This window comes from Vanellus vanellus (assembly GCF_965231255.1).
Source record: "Vanellus vanellus genome assembly, chromosome: 10".
Taxonomy (NCBI): domain Eukaryota; kingdom Metazoa; phylum Chordata; class Aves; order Charadriiformes; family Charadriidae; genus Vanellus; species Vanellus vanellus.
In genome coordinates, this window is record NC_138915.1 from 16,200,663 (window position 1) to 16,221,414 (window position 20,752).

The 20,752-nt window shown below is 38.2% G+C and overlaps 1 protein-coding gene across 10 annotated transcripts in view; it reads left to right on the plus strand.

Annotated features, from left to right (window-relative positions):
- Positions 1-221: 221 nt before the first annotated feature.
- The window catches only part of ZNF711 (zinc finger protein 711), a 45,704-nt gene continuing 25,173 nt past the window's right edge, over positions 222-20,752 (plus strand). For all 10 annotated transcript variants that reach the window (XR_014269526.1, XR_014269527.1, XR_014269528.1 and 7 more), the window contains exons 1-6: positions 222-343; positions 7,310-7,414; positions 8,939-9,469; positions 16,239-16,397; positions 19,701-19,847; positions 20,438-20,575. Coding sequence is in view for 2 of the 10 variants with exons in the window: in XM_082488122.1 (XP_082344248.1) it covers positions 7,336-7,414; positions 8,939-9,469; positions 16,239-16,397; positions 19,701-19,847; positions 20,438-20,575 (1,054 nt within the window). In the remaining 8 variants the exon portion in view is untranslated. The remainder of the gene's footprint in view (positions 344-7,309; positions 7,415-8,938; positions 9,470-16,238; positions 16,398-19,700; positions 19,848-20,437; positions 20,576-20,752) is intronic.

The window sequence follows — 20,752 nt, forward strand, 5'->3', positions numbered from 1 at the left end:
CTACGCCGAACACCTCCCGGGCCCCCTCCCCTCCCTGTCGGTGCGGTGCTGCCGGCGGTTCCGGGCAGACTGCGGGCAGCGGCTTCACCGCGGCGGCTGCGCCTGCTCGGCGCGCGCTGACGTGCGGCGGGCGCCGCGAGGCCGAGCGGTTGGGGAGGTGGTAAGGAGGGGGGGAGGGGAGCAGGCCGCGCGCGCTCGCGCCCCGCCGCCCGGCCCAGCCTGTGATTGGTGCAGGCCCGGACCCGGCGCACCCGAATGCCAGGCCGCGACGGCGGCGGCGGGAGTCCGGCGGCCCGACCCCCCCCTCCCCGGGCCCCAGCCCGCGGCGCGGGAAGCCGCACAGGTGAGCCGAGGCGTCGGGAGCCGGGACGGCGGGGAACGGGGCGGTGGGAGGGACACACACACAATGGAGGCGGCTAGGCCTCACCGCAGGCCGCGCCCGAGGCCTGCCGCCGCCCAGCGCGCCCGGCCGCTGCCGCCCTTCGGCGGGTCGACGAGCTTCGGCCGCCGCTGGCTGCTGCCGCGCTGGGCGGGCGCCGGGGCGGGCGGCGGCGGCGGGCTGTGCGGCTGAGGGGCCTTTTTGGGCCGCCAGAAAATGGCGGAAAACAAGATGTCGGCCGGCGGGGCGGGGAAGGCTGCGGCTCCGCGGGCCGTCGCGCCGCTGGGACAGGGGTTATCCCCGCCTCCCCGTCCCGCCGCGGACGCGGGAGGGCTGCGCCGCGCTGCCGCGATCCTCCGCGCTCCTCCAAAAGAGCGAAGGAGCGCGGAGGACGGCGGCAGCGCGGCGCAGCCCTCCCGCGGAGCCGCCGCCGTAGCCGTGGAGTCCCGTTAGTTTTTCATACCTGGTGTTTTTTCTGCTGAAGGGCTTGTGATAACCTGCACATTATGAATCGGGTTCTTCTGCTTAAGCGCCCTGCGTGAGCAAGAATGTTTCTCGTTGCATTTCTACTGGTTGCTGCATTAAAAATTAGGGGGGAAAAAACCCAGACCCAGAAGTATTATCAGGGGAGGATAATTCTCTTGTAGTCTTCTTGAACTGGAACATTAAGAGATAATTAGAAAGCATCTGGTTTGGATTTTTTAAGAACATACGCGTGTGTTTATTGTATTACATTTCTCTATGTCTGAGCTTGGTCCTTTTGGTTTAATCAAAATGTCATGTTCAGCTGACGAACATCTCAAACACCAGACAGAGTATGATGTTGTGGTTTATTTTATTATATGCAAACAAGACTCTAGATATTACTTAGAAGACATTCGCTATTTTAAAGGAGTACTTAAGGGTTGGCCGTGCAAATATGCTTTAGGTGAAAATGTATTACGTGAACACATTGGGAATAATTGTGTGTGTAAACTGGGGAGATGCTTAGCATTTGTAGGACCACACTGTTTAGAATGTAACAAAAGGTATTAAATACGTACTCTTTATTGATGTAGATTTATCAAGTTGTAATTTGCATTTTATAGAAATATTTTTTATGTTATAAAAATTTTAAATATGGTAACTATGCCTGAAAGCTAGCATATTGATTGGGAGCTTCATTGTGCCTCTGGGTTCAAGAATAACACCCTTTTTTCCCTGGGAAGTGTAGAAGTGCTGAGGCATTCAGTTTTTTCCCTCCTTCTTAAAATACTTTGCTGAACGTCTCTCAATTTAGGGTGTTTTCTAAAAGCTTTCTCAAATAAAATTAAAATATTAATGCTTAATTTATTATACTGTTTTTATGGGAAGAGTAAGCTAAGAATAAATCAATGTATATACTAAGAGCAATGTTTACAAGGGCCTAGGCCTTTACCAGTTTTTCAGTCGAGTGTTGCCATGGTAGGTGTGTGTTTTCTTAGATAGTCCTAAATTGCCCACCATTATCTTTGATTTTAAAGAATATTGTTTACAGTAGTAATTTACAGTAGCATTCCTGCCGATAGACAGAGAGGTCATGCATCCCTTTTTTTTTTTTTTTTTTTTTTTTTTTTTTTTTTTTTTAAACTCTGAAATTCATTTCCTGGTCTCAGCTGAGCCCTGTCTAAGGAAGAGCTTTGGCATAAAGAACTGAAAAAGGGTAAAATCAACCTTCTTCTGAAGCTAGTTAGAAAGAGAACTATATTTTTCAAAAAAGCAAAACAATATCAGATACTACATACATATTTTAAAAATATAACCTTGAGATACTGCTCTGAGAGTCTCACTTTAGGTTTTTATTAAATTCTTTATTTTGGGATCTGATGCTAATTTACTCATCTCTGGTGCAAGATAGTGTGCTATAATTAAAAAAATCAATTAAAATATTAATGGAATGTTGTAAAGTGATATTATTTTATTGGCTGATGCTAATAAAGCATTTTCCACAGTATTTTCTTCTAAATATACAGAGGAGAAGGGGAATTGAGAGGAAAACTTGAGATCTTAATAGTTAGAAGCGAAAGAGGTATGGATAAGTTCAGGATTATGACAGTATACAGAATTGTGGCTTTCTGACTTATTTCTCTGTCTGTTTTTAAAACACACGATTGGACCATTTCTTCTATGATTGTGTGGGTACATAACATGGTGTACTACAGAAAGACGCTGTGAAGAACCACAGTTAATCACTGTACTACATTTTTTGCTGTTCCCAATAATAAGATTTGCATGCATATCTAGTGTGTAAAACTAAATAATCTACACTACTGAAATCTATGGGCAAAAGTAGCTAGTTGTAGCAGAGTTGTAGGCCTTATCTGTTGTTAATTGTTCCAGCATTAGCAGTAAGGGGTTTTCGTGCTGTTACTGTATTCCTTTAAGACCCAAAAGTAGACATAAAAAAAATAATATGTGATTGTGTAGTTAAAGCAACTCTGTCCTTTGTCTGCTTTGAGGGTTTAGAAGAGTATGCTTAAGTGATGGTTGTATACCAGCTGCGTCAACCAAGGTACAGCTTCAGCATGTTTATTGCTAGAGTGTCATCATCCATCTCTGGTTATAGTGGAAATTTAAAGTATTCATAGTACTATGTGCGCAGAAGGTGCCATCCCATAACTTTGGTAATTTTTATAGTCCTGTTAGCTACTGGGAGAATACTCTTTTCAGTGATAATTAGCTTTCCTTGCAGAAATTTTAATTTCAATTAGAATTGTAGTCTTACTTGGTATTGAATTTTCTATGTAGCACAATATGTAATACATGTGTATTTGGGCATCTAATTATATAATCTGAAAATAAATTAAATTGCTTATTAAGAAGGAAGAAATATTCTTCCTGTACTCTTAGATTTATATAATTTAAGATAATTTTTTGTATCCATTTACATTAAAAAGGAAGGGTTGTCTGAGTGTAAAGGCTGCGGTCAGGAAGTTGTAGAGTATACCACTAATTCTGAAATTGCTATATTAAATTAGCCATTCATGGTCTAGAGCTGTGTCTTATTTTGTAATAGCAAGTATTTGTTAGCTACCTTAAGACTTTCAGATGGCTGTGACAACAATTTAGGAGTTCATTAAGGTTCTGAGGTTGCTTTGTAATTCTTACAGTGGTGAAAGAATTTGATTTTGGAGCTGAAACTTAAAACCATATTGGGATTCAATTGTATGGTTGGAATTGGTTAGTTAAATCTTTGACTACTTTCCTCATTGATGTTTGACTTATATACTAGCTCGTCTATGAACTAATGTACTCTTATGAAACCATCAAGAAATTACCTTGGGGAATTCTTATAGCTCTGCAAGAAGAATGTTGTCATTGTTGTCCCCATGAGTTAGTACTGTAGATTCTAACGACAATTTGAGAGAAGCAGGTTTGAGTGGATAAAACGGGGAGAAGGTGTTGAAGGGATGATAGTGACACCGGGTGATACAAGTTCTTTGGTTCTTTTGCGTTCTCAGTTAAGTTGCAAACTTGGGTTGGATCAGTGACTTTTTCTTGAATTTGCCAGCATTGCGGACTGCTTGCTGCATCTTTCGCTTAAGGATTTTGAGAGTACAAAAGAAGGAATAATCTCTGCTCAGTTCCTTCCTTGACAAAGAAGATGCAGTAAGCATATTGTGTTTTTTCACGTGCTGCTTCTTTCTCTTGTGACTCTGTTTTGTATTTTTTCCTATAAAAAAAAAAAAAAAAATTGTACCTGCCTGGCCTGTGTGTCTTGGCCTGCACAGAGTAGGCATTCTGCATCACTTGCTGAAATGAAGGCATTTCACACAGTCATAAAAAAAGGAGGCAAAGTAATGTAGCACCAAAATTGACTTTTCACATCGTCTCACCTTGCTGGCTTTCTGCCTGGCTTGAATGACATCTGGAGCATCCATTTCCACATGCAAACCGAGCCTGGTACCTGGCGCAGTAGAGACTGCCCGATTCTGTGGGTCAGCCCAGCGCAGCTCGGCCCATGGCACTGACAGAATGCCAGCATCTCCCTTCTCAATGGTGACTTAGTTTGGTACCAAGGATCCAGCGCTGTCAGATCTGGTGAGACACAGTGTTGTAGTAAACGTAGTAACTGGCATTAAGATGCTTTGATCTGTTCAGTTTTTAGGGTCTTTTACTGTGGATTCTAGTGCCTGTTATTGACAGAGCTTCATGTTTTAAGAGAAATTAATTTCATGTCTACTGCAAAGTTGAGTTTACTTCTGAATTAGTGCGACAGTGTGAGTTGCATTAGGTCCTGGCTCTTTCTGGATCCTTGATTCTGTCTTAGCTGTATCTCAGAGATTTCAAGCACTTAAACCATTTATTCTTACAGCTTGGCTTATTTTATTGTTTGTCTTACTTCACTTTTGTTAGCTCCTAATGTGGTATATTTCATTGTCAAATATGTTGTACCACAAAGTACTTGAAGTTTCTATCATATTTTGGATTTAGATGCACAGACTTAAGCAAATTATTGCAGTGGGATAGGGGTCAACTTCTTATGAGATCCAGAAGAGCAAAATGTAACAGGAAAGTACTGTATTTTTGAGACTTGCTCTTAAAAGCATTTGTACTTCCCTGTTAATCTCTGCACCACTCAGTTCCAGGTAGTTCTGACTTGAGCTCTTATTTTGTGTTCACTCCCCACAGCTCCTAAAACTCGTTCATTTTCTGTGTGATACTGTGACTTATTTCTGATTCTTGGATATGAGAGGGCAGGAAAGTACAAGGTTTTAGTCTTGTGCAATGTGGATTTTTTAAGCTAGAGATTTTTCACCTATGAAAGCCTTGCTCCTGTGTACTCCTGTAGCTGCTTCTACGGAGTCATTTCATCTGCACTGAGAACTTGTGTAAAAGTCTTTTGGGTTGCAACAAATTGCAAAATAATTCAGAATTCCTGCACTTTAATGCTTAGTAACAATGCAAATAACATGGAGGAATGCTAATTTATCCTTCCTTCCTTGTGTTTTATGGAGACACTCTGTCAAAGAAATATTAACATGCTTTCTTTTTCGCTGAAAGCAAGTTTGTGTAGCTGTACCATCTGAAAGAGATTCAGCATCCTCAAGACAGATATGATACCAGAAATGGAGATCTTGGTAAAATTGGGTTTAGTGAGAAGCTCAACATTTATTCTCCATGTGTGAAAATGCTTGGATGTAATTGGAATTGCATTTTAATGAATGCGAGAATCTCAGAAGTAAAACTGGTATGGCTGTGTGGCAAGGTGTGGGGAACAGCTGTAATTTTAAAAGATTGAGGAAAATAAACAAGTCTGACAAAAAAGCAGTTGGGAAACAGAAACCCCTAAGCATTAAGGGGAATTAGAAGAGGCAAAGCAATTGCCAGAAACAAAAGAAAAGAAAGAAAATCAAGCTAAAGTTGTGACAGTGAAGCGTAACAGTGGGGAGTTTACAAAGAGTTGGTTCGTCTGTTCTATCAGAAGCCTTAAAGGACCTGTTTTCTGTTAGAGGGATATTGCAGATAGCTGCAAAGAACCAGCTTTTCCCTGGCAGCAGAAACGAGGCAGCACAGAAGGGGCAGTTTTGGAAGATAAGATTTCTAGAATAACCTGACAGTTTTGAAATACAATGTCAACCAATATGGATAATACAGTCCTAACACTGGAATAGTGAATGGTGTCAGCACAGAAGTCTGTTGAGCACTGTGGTTTCTTCAGTAAGTATCACGGCAATGGAGACATTGAAATAAGTTGGCCTTTCATATGCTTAGCTGTTGCCTGTTATAACGGGTAGTTCTGCACTGCACTTGTGAATATGACTGAGGGCTGATTAAATTTTCTACCAGGCCTTATGTCAGACTTTTTTAATGATATAGAGGGGTTCATACACAGCCGCTGGAAGAGAAAAGCAGCTTCAGCAGTTCTGTTCTCATAAATCTAGCACACTACGCAGCTTTTTCAACGCTTACCTGTAATTAAACATAATGTCCAAATAAATTTACACATTAAAACTTGTTTTGAAATATCTGATAGAGACAAAATTGTGAAAGAATCTGAAAAATTGATATTCCCAATACAATTTTCAACTTTCTTTGATGCATCTCCACAAATCCACAATCACCAGTCTTGATAATTAGAGAGTATATACAGAAAGGGATAGAGCAAAGGTGACTTCTTTGTGCATATTTGCTAATACACGTTATTGTGGTAAGGCATGTAGTTAGTAATAGCACGTGTGTGCTGCTGATGTCTGACATATGTCTTGCTTTTACCGGCACTTAGCTACAGTTTAAGGCAACGTTAACTTGCTTCTTGACAGAGTTTCTGCTTCTAGATAAGTTACCTGTAACTAGGTTCAGTTACTTATTAACGTGTTATATTGTTTTGTTACTACAGCCCAATGCTACTGCTGGTGTTGCAGGTGAGATCTTTGCTATCAGTCAGTGGGCTGGTACCCTCTGGGGGTTAGTCTCGTAAAACTGAAAAAATATTTCAATGTTCAGTTTGCAGCGGGGAAGTTGAAGTTTTAGGCATTTCTTGTGCTTACTGCTCCGAGAAATAATGTTGAAGTCTGTACCTTTGGATGCTGAAGATAACCAGAAAGCACTTTCCAGTTAAGTTTCACAGATTATAAACGGAACTGTTCTAGGTGAGGCAGTAACCAAAGATCTACATAAAAAAACTTAAGTCCTGACCAGGAGCCACTGACATGTTTGGTTTCACTTGCATGTGTAATTCTTTTAACTACTGTAGGTCTACTTATGGATGGAAACATTTTCATGATTTTAGGTCAGAAAAATACTAAAAAATAAATATAGAAAGTGTATTATATTAAGTATTGCACACTTTTTTCTTGAATTTTTTGGTAAGTACTTTTCTGTGTTTATCAGTGTGACACATTAATCCAGTAAAGCTAATCAACACAGTAACGCTATTTAATATAAATTCTGATTTTGCTTTTATTGCAGTTATTTGTGAATGAACTTAACTGAATATGGATCCAGGTGGTGGAAGTCTTGGATTGCAAACACAAGAATCCAAAATGCCTCACACTATGATTATGCAGGATTTTGGTAAACATTTTAACTATTAAAAATAATGAATAAAATCAAGACTGTTTTTCAAGTTTTTGATATATGCTTACAAATGATACCAAGATGTAGAGTTGACTAATATACTAATGCTATTTGCATGACTTTTTTGAGAAAATGCAAAATTTAAGGTGGTGTATTATGCGTCTGTGTATGCTTTGGTTGCTGGTCTTGAAATAGTCACTTATTCCAAAATATTGAAGTAGTTCTGAAAAAAAGTGCTCTAGATGAGACAGAAAATGTTATGTGGAGTTCAGTGATTTTGTGGTGCGTGTGCTTCTGCTTGAAACCACATTGGCTAGTTGTTACACCTCCAGCACACAGGAGATGTAAATAAGATCCAGTAGAGGGCATAAACAACATTGGAGCTTTTGTGTGTTTACCTTGATTACTGTCTCCAGTTCTCCTTTAGGGTATTTTGGTCAGTGTGGTGGGAAATAATGTCTTTGTCTGTGTGACAACAGATAATTTATTATGTAGACAGCAATTTACAGATTTAACTGAATCTGCACATCTACATGTGCTTAGAAGTCTTCTGTCAAGAACATCAATCCTGGGACTGTACTGATGTAAGAAAACTTGTTTCTAAAGTGATTTTTTTTTTTTTTTTTGAATGAACACTGTTTCTTTTGGTGACAGTGCTATATAACCTCAGCAATTTTGAAGGTTTAGTAAAAGGACAGCTAGAAATCTCCACTCTTCTTTGTGGGTCTCCATTTCGCATTATGACAGGAGATGACCTCAAATATTGGGAAGGACCATGTCTTTGTTCTAACATGAATTAATATCCCTCAGAGCATACCAAAATAATTAAATTTGCAATACAATGCTGAATATTTTTTTTTCATTCTGATAAGAACCAGTGTTTTATTCATTAAGATTAAAACCGCTATGGGTATGTTAAAGTAATTCACTGTGCGTTCTTTTTTATCTATAGAAAAGTAGTCTGCAAATATGACTGGCCAGTCAAGTCTGTTAATGAAAAACAGCTTTCTGCCTCTAGCCATTCCTTGCAACGTGGCAAGCTGTTGGAAATTGTACTATAAGTATTGCATACAGCCGAGTATTTATTTTAATCAAGGCTCATGCAGTCTGAAGGCTGAGTGTCTTTTTATTATAACATCAGTTAATGTATTGTTACCACACATCTAGTATCATGCAGGAATTTTGTGAAGGTTCAGATTGCTATTGTAATCAGGCGTTTTCTCACGGGAATTTTAAAAAGGATGAAATTGCAAACTGGCCAGTAGTTTTTAACATACCAGCTTTCTGAAACCCAAATTTTGGGGCAAACTCCACATTATGTCTTAAAGAAGTGGCATGTTTTGTTTTTCTTAAACATTGGATAGTCTTTATCGGGTGAAATGCAAAATGTGGGTTGTTGAAAAGTAACAGATTTGTACATCTGTGTTTAACTTATCTATACAATTATTCCATTCCTTAGATAAACTAATCGCTAATGCAATAATTTTAACATTTTTCTCCTCGTTCATAATTGTTTCATAGTGGCTGGAATGGCTGGCACTGCTCATATTGATGGAGACCATATTGTTGTATCAGTCCCCGAAGCTGTCCTAGTTTCTGATGTTGTTACCGATGATGGAATAACTCTTGATCATGGCTTAGCAGCTGAAGTTGTCCAAGGACCTGACATCATCACTGAAACTGATGTTGTAACAGAAGGTGTAATTGTTCCTGATTCTGTTTTGGAAACTGATGTTGCCATTGAAGAAGCTTTAGATACTAGTGATCATGTTTTGACTTCTGATCTAATAACGGAAACCGTTAGAGTTCCTGATCAGGTTTTTGTGGCTGACCTTGTTACGGGTCCTGATGGACATTTGGAGCATGTCGTGCAAGACTCTGTGTCAGGAGCCAACTCGCCTACAATGGTTTCAGAAGAAGTTCTTGTAACAAACTCAGAATCTGAAGCAGTCATTCAAGCAGCTGGTACTGTTCCTGGCTCCACAATGACTATAAAAACAGAAGACGACGATGATGGCAAGAGTACATCTGAAGACTACTTAATGATATCTTGTAAGTTAAACAAAGGTAGATATAAACAGGAGATTATCTGAAGTAGAAGTGGTCTGGTGGGGAGAGGTTACTGTAACTGGACTCTTGCTGCATTCTGTACTAGAACTGTCAAATAGTCTGTTACCCAGTTAATTCTTGGTGTCTGGATTTGGGTTTTCTTGATGAAAAATCCATTATCGCTGATACAGCAGGAAAGAGAATGACATTCATGCTGTTGAATGAATGAGTGTGTATGTTTGTGTTTCTGAAACCAGATATTCCTGAAAATTAAAAAACAAACAAACAAACAACGTTGGAAATTTAAACATTCCACATATTTTGAGTATAATACTTTTTCTTAAAATACACACATATATTGGTTGGACTAGGTAGTCTCCAAAGGTCCCTTACAACCCCCATCATTCTGTGATTCTGTGATATTACTGTGTTACGTACATTCGTGTAAAAATACTGTGTTGGGTTTAATCACTAGAATCCAACAAAGAAACGGGTTTTTGAGATATCTGACTCATAACATTTTCTCTTATGTGTCCACAAAATATTGTTTGTTTAGCTTTGTTAAAAATTATAATAGGCGTTTTATTGTATGTTGTGCTGTTCTGGACTGAACTTGACACTAAGGGGTTGTGTGCATTAGTTGATTGGCTCTAACGCTGGAAAGTGGCTGCCCATTTCAGTTTCCACATAGCATTCAACTCTGAGGAAACTGTACGGTCCTATACTACTTGTTGAGTGAGAGCTACTGAAAGGACCTTAAGTCTATTATGTTTATTCAATGTTTAAATTATATTCAGGATACCAGTTTTTATTGATAAAATGTATGATAGTTCATTTTAGATTTTTGACTTCTCCAAATTAGTTACTGAAATGTGAGTAGGTCAAAACAGATTTTATTTAGTCAGAAGCAATATGTTAAAAGAAATGGCAATGCCAAGTGTGTCAAAGTGTCAGTCTGCTCACAGCAAGCTGCATTTATTAAAAATTTCGAGACAGGACATGATGGATTAGTGATTATAATGATTTCAATATTTCATAGCATTTATGTCCGTTATGCAAAATACATTTTTGGTTTTTATTTTTTCTTCAGTATAGGATGGATAGCAATGATTTTTTTTAATCATTTTATCATTACTGTAATGCCATATGTCACTACTAATAGAAGTCAAAAAGGGTTTTTTGGAAAAAGAACCAAAAAATCCTCAGTCTAAAAGCAAATTAGACCTACAACAGAAAAATTCCTGTGTGTTTGTAAATAAAGGAACACCATTTTTATAGTCAGTTGTTTCATTGAAAAAATTCCTCCTTTCTGACAGAGTACTTAACGATGAGTTGTATTCTGTAACTGCGGTATTTCCAACTGCACCTTTGTAATTGTAAGTAAAGTCATCTTTGGAATTCCTTCTAAGATAGATAAGTGTGATATACGTATAGTTTTGTCAGATGTTCTCAAGCCTACCGATGGCTTTTGCAATATTTTGAAACAAGTTTGAGGCCTAGTTTTCAGCAAATTAGATTTACATATATGTATAATCATCATATGCCTGAATAATCACAGTTGGAAGCTACATTATTAATCTAGAATTTTGTTTTAAGTAATCATTTTAGATAAATTAAGGCAGTCTCTTGTCTCTGCTAACTTTTGAGGTTGTATTATGCCGGGTATGCCAGCTTGACCCAACAAAGTATCTGCTCTTGATTTCTTTTCTCAGCAAAAATTAATCAGTCTTACGCAGTTGTTCATTTTTTGGGTTTTCTTAAAATGTTTCTAAATTAGCCTTGAATTTGTGAGGTTTATGAAGATAATCTGTTGTGTAGAATAGATAAATGCCTCAGTTTATTAAGCAGTTTAAAACCCTTTTTATTGACTTAGATTTTTAAATTGTCAAATGTTCAGTAAATATTGTAGAAAGCTAATTTTATTCTGTTTCTTTTGGGATGTACATATAAGACTTGAACGTTTTTATAATGTAAATCATATAAAAAAGCTAGTTTTAAAGAATCTCAAAATACTTAGCTGTCTTTTAATGAAATTTGGCATCTAAAGGGGGGGGGGGGGGATTTTATATAAAATGGCAGATAATGCCCTTAGGGAATACCACCAGCTGTTCTGTGGAACATGTTTTGGGAACTTCTAAAATATATTTTAGGTCATGAAGCTGAGCTGAGTGTGGAATTTTAACTTATCTTCCTCTTTTGTTGGGAGTTGCAGTTTAAATATACTGAAAGGTGATTTTTCACCATTTTAATATGACTTTCCCATGTAGCTATTTTATACACTACTGGCAATGATATTTTTGTGTAAATACTATTTGGAGAATACATTTGTCTTGATAGTTTTGTAAACTAGCTGCATGTGGTTTTGCAATTGGAAATTTTCACTAGAGGATTATCACTACTCTGCTGTCTCGGTGCAGATGAATTCAGTTTTTTTAATCAGCCTTATAAGCATACGACTTTAAAATCTTTTTTCGATATGTTCACAACGAATGCCACGGGATATGCATGATCCCTTGTTTTAAATCTCCAGAATACCTGTTTAAAAGGGACTTGTTAAAAAGGAAATTAATACAAAATTGATGCATATGGTGTGATCATGAACCCAATCCATATCATCCTGAGATGGGAAAATTATGAATAGTACATCCCATTTTGCCAGGGAGGAGTTAGCACATGTGTAGCTTAAAGCATACCCTTTTTTGTTTTTCAGGTTTGCGATATTCAGACCCACAGCGGATTGCCAGCTCCCGATCCGTGTGTTGGCCCTGCATGCACTATGTTGGTGACCCACCAAAGAGCAACACTGGAGCTGGCATTTAGGGGTAAGGTACTGTTCCACCACGACCTCCTTTTTAGTGTATTACAATACAGTGTTACATAATTTGCTAAACATTTTAATATTAATACTCCTATATTGTAACTTATGGGATGTAAAATAAGCATATCAGACATTAGAAAAATAGGAAAAATTGTAAAGCCACGGGACTTATCTTGCCCTCATGTTATCCCTACGGGCTCCTATGGTGGGTGTGATATCACCAGCATAGTGCATGCTGAGGCATCACATGAATTGGGAGCTGGCAATCCACAGTGAATCTGGACATCACACACCTGAAAACAGCCAAGTAAGGTAAGTTTAAAATTGGAAGTGTGCTGAGTTTTCCTTTAAACCTTGTGTATTCAGGGGGATTCAGCATATATTTATAAACGTTCTCTGTTGTGTTTTTTCAGTTAATTTTAAGTGACGAGATAATAATATGTAGTGCTTCTGGTGGATGATTCAGATCTGGAAGACACTCATATTCCATTGACATAAAGTAAGCGTTCCTGTTCCTGAGAACTATCACTGGGAAAAGTCATCAGATAATTTAGCACTGATGGATTAGCAGTCTGTGACTGAAGTCATATTACTTAGACAATAGAATATTTTCACTATCTGTTTTTAAAAAGAGTCCTAGGGTTTTGGAACTTGACAAAGATTATATGTCCTGCTGTGTTGATTGTTTTCCCCTTATCTAAATGTGTTTAAAAATAGATTGAAACCATGAAATTTACTTCATGTGAGGCAGCAGTGTAAGCAATAGCAATTGTCGATTCACTGTCTTTTGTTGTTGAGGTATTTGAAACAAAAGGCAATGTCTTACAAATGAAAGTCTATTTAAAGTATTGTTTTCTTAGTCCAGTTTATATTTTTCAAATTTTGTTATAGTGCACTTTTGTTTTTTTTTAGAGAAGTGATTCTAGAGGCCCTGGATACATGGGCTTCCTGGTATGTTTCCATTACTTTAGCTTAAATTATAGAGACTGAAGATCTTTGAAAATACACGGGATCTTTGATGGTGTGGGCTAATTTTAAAAATAATGTAAGTTTGCCCCTTTAAGACAGGGCTCCCTGTTTTTAAAGGCTACTGAAGATTTGGTGGCTTTACTTGAAATGGTAAAACACAGCATGTGGATGTATATGCTATGTACATGTATTTTTCTTTATATTTTTGACTGAAAATATTTGTTCTTATAAAAATCGTAAAATTACTCTTTTTTTTTTTTTTTTTCTTTGTGTGTTCTTTATTGTGTTGCAATTGATGTCCTGGTAAGGCAACTATCTAAAATTGTGTGGTTTTTTCTTATGTTCTTTCACCAGATACATAGTGGTGTACAGTCATTGTCACCCAATATTAGTTAAATAGTTGGAAATTTTTGCCATAAAGAAAACTTCTTAGCACATATATGTGATTACTGCACTGTTCGGTAGGATGTTGCTGTTTTTAAATAACCTTCCAGTATGGAAATACTTATTTTCTGTATTAAACTGATAATGTGTTATGTTTATAAAAATTATGAGTTTATAAAAAGTTGGTGTTGCTTGAGTTGCAGGTTTGAAAATAATTTTACTACCACCTGCCAATTCTAAAATTACGGTAGCAGCATACAATTAGTGATTTCTTCCACCCAGCCTTTAAATATTCTTTCTGCGTTTGACAGCATGTCTAGTCATACAGCTATATACATAACCTGCCTTGTACTGTTAGTCCTTCAAAGACTTGTACATGCAGTGGAAATGTTCATTGTACTAAAATTAAATGTATGTGTATCATTTTGGAGGATATGGATAAGAAACTTTTACAAATGTTAAAAGCCATGCAGAAAAGAAAATGGTCTTTAATAAATTCAAACCTAGTAAATGTATGGAAATACTTTTTCCAAGATGGGTATCTTCTAGCATCTTCCCTTTTTCTGTTAGTAGAGGATTAGCAGATGCAGTAACACTCCCATACTCCCATCCTGTAAAGATGTACTAGTAACCTGATGCTGGTAAACTTAAGTGTCAAAGGAATATGCCAAGCTCTGTTGTGGCTTTCTCGTCTGTGATGTTCATACTCTTCCTGTTCTCGTTGTCCTGCAGGGTAACATGAACGCCATGCAGTACATGGCAGATTTTAACAGGTTAAGGTGTTGATGTTGCTGGCATTGATTTTAATAGATATTTAGAATGTTTTTTATTAAAAAAAAAAGTTTTCTGAGGAAATTATTAATTATTTCTACTGATCCAAGTTTGATATTTTTTTGGCAATGCAGTTAATCTCTTTATGAAAGAAACAGCTAAAATATATCATTTTTTTAGTGTTTTCTGTGTAATTTTCATCAAAATATATAATTCTCAGAGGTTCTAAAATGAAATGAAATGCTTATTTGTACTTACCTACGTTATATCTAGTTCTGTCCTCAATAACTCTTCTGATAGAGTCGGAGATTTGTGAAATAGAAATAAGGTTCCTTAGTGTGGGGATGACAAACGGTGTCAGTTGGATGGGTGTTTCTGTGGAATCCTGTCCGTGAGTGGGAAAAGCTTAGTTTGGGATTGCTGTGGTGGATTCCTGCCCTGCTGTGGGAAAGGCATCTGCTCCTTTTCTAGCAGGTTCTGAACCGCCTCGCATGACTGCCTGGAGTATTACAAAAAGCTTAAACTAACTCCAGCTTACCTCAGTACACCGGGCTGTAGGCCGAAGTAGTTAAATGCAGCTCTTCAAGAGCAGTCATCACTGCACTGAGGGCAGGAAACTTAAAGGGGGATTGGGAACCACTGCAGCCATCCCGAGGTAAGCCATCCTTTCCTCAGTAATCAGAGCCCTCGGTGTCCCCATTGAATAGACTTTATTCTTAGTCATGAGACACTACTGTCACTTTAATGTTAATTTTAATGAATTGGTTTGTTGTTTTTTTTTTACCTACTATGTACATATTTTAATGTTATGTATGCAGCTATTTCCCTGGAGCGTATTTAATTCAGATTTTGTTTACATTTTGTGGAATTCTCCTCTATTTAGAGGACTTGAGTGGGTGTTAAGCATTGCACAGGTTTGTGTTGGCCATCTGCACAGGAGCTAATTTTATCCACCGAGAGAAGCGTGTTGGCAGTACATAAGTCAGAAAGATGCTTCGTTCAGCGGCCTCCTTATTGGCAGTTTGGGGTATAGATATAGATATCTGTGTGGATACCCTTTTTACCAAAGTAGTGTTACTTCTAGACTTTTAATAGTTTGAATGTAATTGTTGTTGTATAGATAAAATGAGCATTTTGAATATGTAGACCAAATAATCAATGACTAAGTTGCACACATAAAGAATCAGAAGTCAATTTCACATAGTAGTATTTGAATTTATTGTCACTGCATCTTTTGATCAGCTCTATATTATACACTAATCTTCATTAATATATATGTTTTCAAGTGAAGAAGTGGATAAAATAATAATTTATTTTAGGTGAAGATGTAGTCAAATTTTTGATGCACACTTCTTTTACTGCGAATATACTCCAAGTCATCACTCTTCATAAGAGTTTCAGCTACTAAATTTTAGTCACCAGTATCTTAGAGTAGTGAAACTTTTTTGAGGACTCTTAGACTGTAACAGGCAATTCTGGGTTAATTTTTAACATTTTTGGATAGATGTTTAATTTTACTTATTGATGCATTTTTGCTTTCTAAGTGTAGTAGTTTCAGACATAACCAATTACCACGTTCTCTTTGATGACAAGCTCTCTCTTGTGTTCTTCATTCTGTAATTCTTAGTATGTTTCCTGAGTTGCATAAAATGGGTACTAAACTTCTGGAATCTGTTTTAAGTATCTTGAGATGAACTGTTTTGTGAAGGCCATTTATGAATACGAACCTTTACTATGCATGGGGATAATAGTGGAGAACATCATGCTGCTGATTACTTCGACTTCTAAAAAATGTGTTTGAACCTCATTATTATTCTCTTATCTTTACAGTGGATGATGTTGGAGAAAAATTGGACCATATAGGAAGCACTCCTTTGAAAATCAGTACCGAGGTGACAAATGATGATGTTGCTAAAGATGACAGTTTTGGTTCAGAAGTTATCAAAGTGTACATATTTAAAGCTGAAGCTGAAGATGATGTCGAAATAGGTACCTTTTCAATTCTACATATACTTCCAGTAATTTGAAGTATTTCAAGGTCTTTTTGTTTGTTCTTAATTTCATGTAATCCACTGACTGGAATGTTTTGTGGAATGTGACATTTGTGGAGGCTGTCCATATGCAGTAAATACTGGGTGTATAGTAGTCTCGAGTTCTCTTTTGATTAGCAGTATTTATTTTCAGGCAACCAAAGCCCAAATGTAGAAGTGGTTGGGTGTCTGCAGCTGTTTTTCAGCTGCTGCTTTTCTCTGACGTGCAAGACTGTGTCAGTACAGAAAAGCCCCTAGAGTAGATTCCTGTCATTGAACAGTCTTTGGTGGCGTTCATGCAGAGGGGAAGATTGCTGGGGCTTTAGGCATACAGTTATTTCCAAACCTAACCAAGAAACTCAGAATTGCTCTGCAGTTCTCTTTTTCAAAGGATAGATCCAGCACTTCCAGGTGCTTTGCAAGTAGAGGTACAGCTAACCCATGTTCTGTTCTTCGTAACTTGTAAAAGCAGAGTCCCCCTTACGGTTGTTCTCAAAGCTGAAACCTCTGCCTCATTCCACTTTACGCTTTGCATTTAGGTACTGAAACTCTGCCTTACTGGACCGTGTCTAGCCTGGAGCCCCAGAGCCATTCACAGGACAAATCAGCCTGACTCTTCTTCTGGAGTGGAGGAGGGAGTTCGTCTCCCATAGGCTGGTAGCATTGGCCTGGCTTATGCTGTGAAAAAGCTCAGACTAGACAGAACTATGGATTAGATCAGAAAAATCCTCCAATTAGTAACTACCCTGGCACTGTTTTTCAAGTAGCTTGAACTGTTACTTCAAGAAATTTTTGCTGTATGATTGCCTTTATTTTTCTTCTCTGAGAAACAAGTCTTCTTTTCAGCTCAAGTTAATGGCAGAAGAGGATTGTTCCTGGGATGATCAAACTGCTAGCCAATCGTGCGGTTGTCTCTGGTTTTCTCTCTCAGGGTGTGTTCAGAATTAGCTAAGGCTGTCTTTTGAGTTGCTTGGTATCTTTTGCAGGGTGATACAGTGTAGATTTTGGAGCCTATTAATCAAGTTCTTCACAAGATTGCCAATTAGCTTTACATATTTTGCTATCCCATTTTGAATAGACAGTATCTGATTCGGCTGAAGGTTAGTATTTCTGTTAACGCCCTGGGATTTTCAGTATTTGATCCTTAATTCCTTTCAAGTATGAGAAAGAGGTTGTGAAGACCATGTGCTTGTTAAGACTACAGGGAGGGAATCTAGAGAAGCAGCACGTTAACATCCCTTATCTATCGTGACATCTGTTTCGTCTGCCGGTTCCTACATGAATTGCCGGGCCCTGTTCTTGAAATACGGTTTCTTCTTCTGGGGATAGGTTGTCAGTCTTAAGGGACAGACTGCTAATGCAGCAGCAGGAAGAATCGGAATCTCTTATAGCTGAAAACTAATTTGCAGCAGGGATGTTCTTGTGAGCTACTCTCAGTGCTTCCGATACAGCCATAAGGTAGTCTTGGCAAATTACCCTGTTCATTACTGCTGAGTACTTCCCCTTGGAAAGAGCTGATTGTGTTGATAATGTGTGTTTGCTGCTCAGCATTAAGGAATAAAGAAACTGAGATAACAGTCTTCACAAAGAATATCCAAGATTCAGATTTACCCATTAGCAGTAGTCTCTTGATCTTTTCATACATGGTGCGGGGTGGAGAGCTGTTCGTACGTGTCATCCATTTGCATTGCAGTCTAGTTACTTGGATAAATGTCATGGCAAAGCCGCTCTTGACAAAAATTTTAAAAATGGGCTTGGGTGGCAAGGATGTTTAGCCAAGCCTTCCATTTACAAAACACTTACAGGGAGTGATGGGTCAATGTATTTGTGCATGAGCTGACACAGGCAGGATGCAGGAACAACTACAAAACCACGGATGAAATGCAAGTAAAGAGTAAATTTTTTTTGTTGTCTTGCAAACCGAGGGATCCCTGAAGCAGCACTCAGGCAGAGGCACACAAGCAGGAACTCAGGCATCACAGAGCTCGGTCCTTGCTAGAGAGCTACGAAACCTGCTGTTTTCATCTGTATTTCAGGGATTCATGCAGGCGTAGTTTACCACTATGCGTTGATCTTTCCCATGGCAGGGCAGGAATCCCAGGCATGTTTGATAGGGTGCTGTTGAGTCTATCACAGGCCTGTGTGATCTGAACACAGATGTTCTACTTGTCAAGCACACGGGACTAAACAATGATTAGTATGATATACATATTTTTCTACACCCTAGCTGCAAGTCACTTGAATGTGTTTACAGTCCTCCTCACCAATCTTCCATTACTTTCCCACAATTTGATTTGGGTTCAGACCTAGCTGAGCATTTTCCATCAGGACCACTCATGGTAGTGAACAAGAACTCTTGGTATACCTGATGTTAGCTTGTTCTGCCATGGTCTGCAGCTTCTCTACTCACTGTTCAGTCCCTGAGATGCATGGAAGACTAAGCATCAGTATTTTTCTGCCACCTCTCTCTGAATCAAACATCAATATCAAGTTCCAGGTTGGAACTTGTTCTTTTGCCTCTGTTCAAGTAAGTTAGTGGGCCAAAGCTTGTTAGCCACTCGGAGCGTGACCCTGTGGGCAGTTCTTCTCATTTCCTTCTTTCCAACTGTTACTCTTCAGATTGTGTTGTCTCCATGGATTCGGTGCAGCACCTTACATCCCTGGTAGCCTGTCTGTTCTAGATAATGTTCTTGCTGTTGAAATAGTTGGCAGTAGCAGTTGCTCTATCATGGTTTGAGAAGTGTGACCGCAGTGTAAGTTACTCCTCAATCTTGTGTAATAAGTCTGGGAAATACACATTAGAATCTTTGTAGGAAAAATTACCTAAGAATCAGTTTCTGCAAAGGTGGGTAAACAGGATTTTGGGAGAGGGAGATAAGAATTAGCTGTTTGCATCTCAAGAGAGAATTTAAAGGCTGTGTTCTGGGCAAGATGAGAATTACAGTAATTCTTTTGGTGGGCCCGGGCAGGTGTGTGTTTCCAGTCACACCTAAGTTCACTGCTAGCATGCATAAAAGGCTCTTGATGCTTTGGGTAGTAGTTGTTCAGTCTCGAATTTATCAGGAGACACTGATTGAACTTTTTTCTTATCTACCTGTAAGTATCAAACTTGCATGATTTTATGACAGACATGGATGTGAAAACATTTACTTGTTTTACAAAATAGCTTTGTAAATAAGAAAAAAATACTTAAATCTGAAATTAATCTTAATAGTGAGTTTTTTTACATTTACTTAATGTGTTTAACTTCTTTTTGTTAAAGGTGGGACAGAAATTGTCACAGAGAGTGACTTTCACAATGGACATTCTGTAGCTGGAGTAATTGAACAAGGAGGTGTTGGTAGAATGCAGCGAGAAAAAATGGTTTACATGGCTGTTAAGGACTCTTCTCAGGAAGATGAAGATATTAGTAAGCATAATAAGAAACATTTTTGTTTCTCATGCTGTTTTATACAACAGTATAAACATCATTCTCAAGGACTTTTAATTTTTCTGAAGGATTCTTCAGCCTGAAGTAGTAGAAAACTAAGCTCCTCTTCCCTAAAAATAAAGAGCAGGCTATAATTGTTTTAAAGTGATGTGGATAAATGCACTTTGTGCATGCTGTGTGCAGTCATTTCATTATTTATATTAAATTTAACATGTCCGTGGATGAAGTTAATGAGGTTAGTCGAATTTCTTATTTTTCTGTTTTCCTACTGTGAATTGCCTTGTTTAAACAGCTTTCTGGCAAAGTGGCAAATAAATTTCATCAGTTACAGGTTTATAAGTTTGTATATTTGAATTTATGTTGGTATTTATTTTGCATTTATTGATACGTGTTTTCTCTCTTTAAGGATTGTCTGAATAAACAATGATCCCCTAAGGGAAGGGGTGGTTCTAAATGACAAAAGAAGAAAAGTAATTTACAACGGGTATCAATTGGAGAGCAAATTAAATGAAGGAAAATTTCGGATGAGCAGAATAAAATTAAAGATTTATTCTTCTCCTTTAATCCAGGCTGTGCTGAAATAGCAGATGAAGTTTATATGGAAGTTATTGTAGGTGAAGAAGAAGCTACATCGCTTCCGGACACGCAGCTTGAAGACTCTGGCGTGAATAAAACTTTTGTCCCTGTTGCTTGGGCTGCTGCTTACGGTAGGAATCTGTATACTTATTTTCTGAATATCCCTTCCATTATTTTCTCCCTAATCTATCTTCCAGAATCTCAGTGCAAGTGTGATGATAATCTCTCACCTTTCCCTAGTGGGTTGGAAACAGCTCCTTCTCGTTTTTTTAGCAGTGTCAGAGTTGATTAAATGATGTGAAAAACTA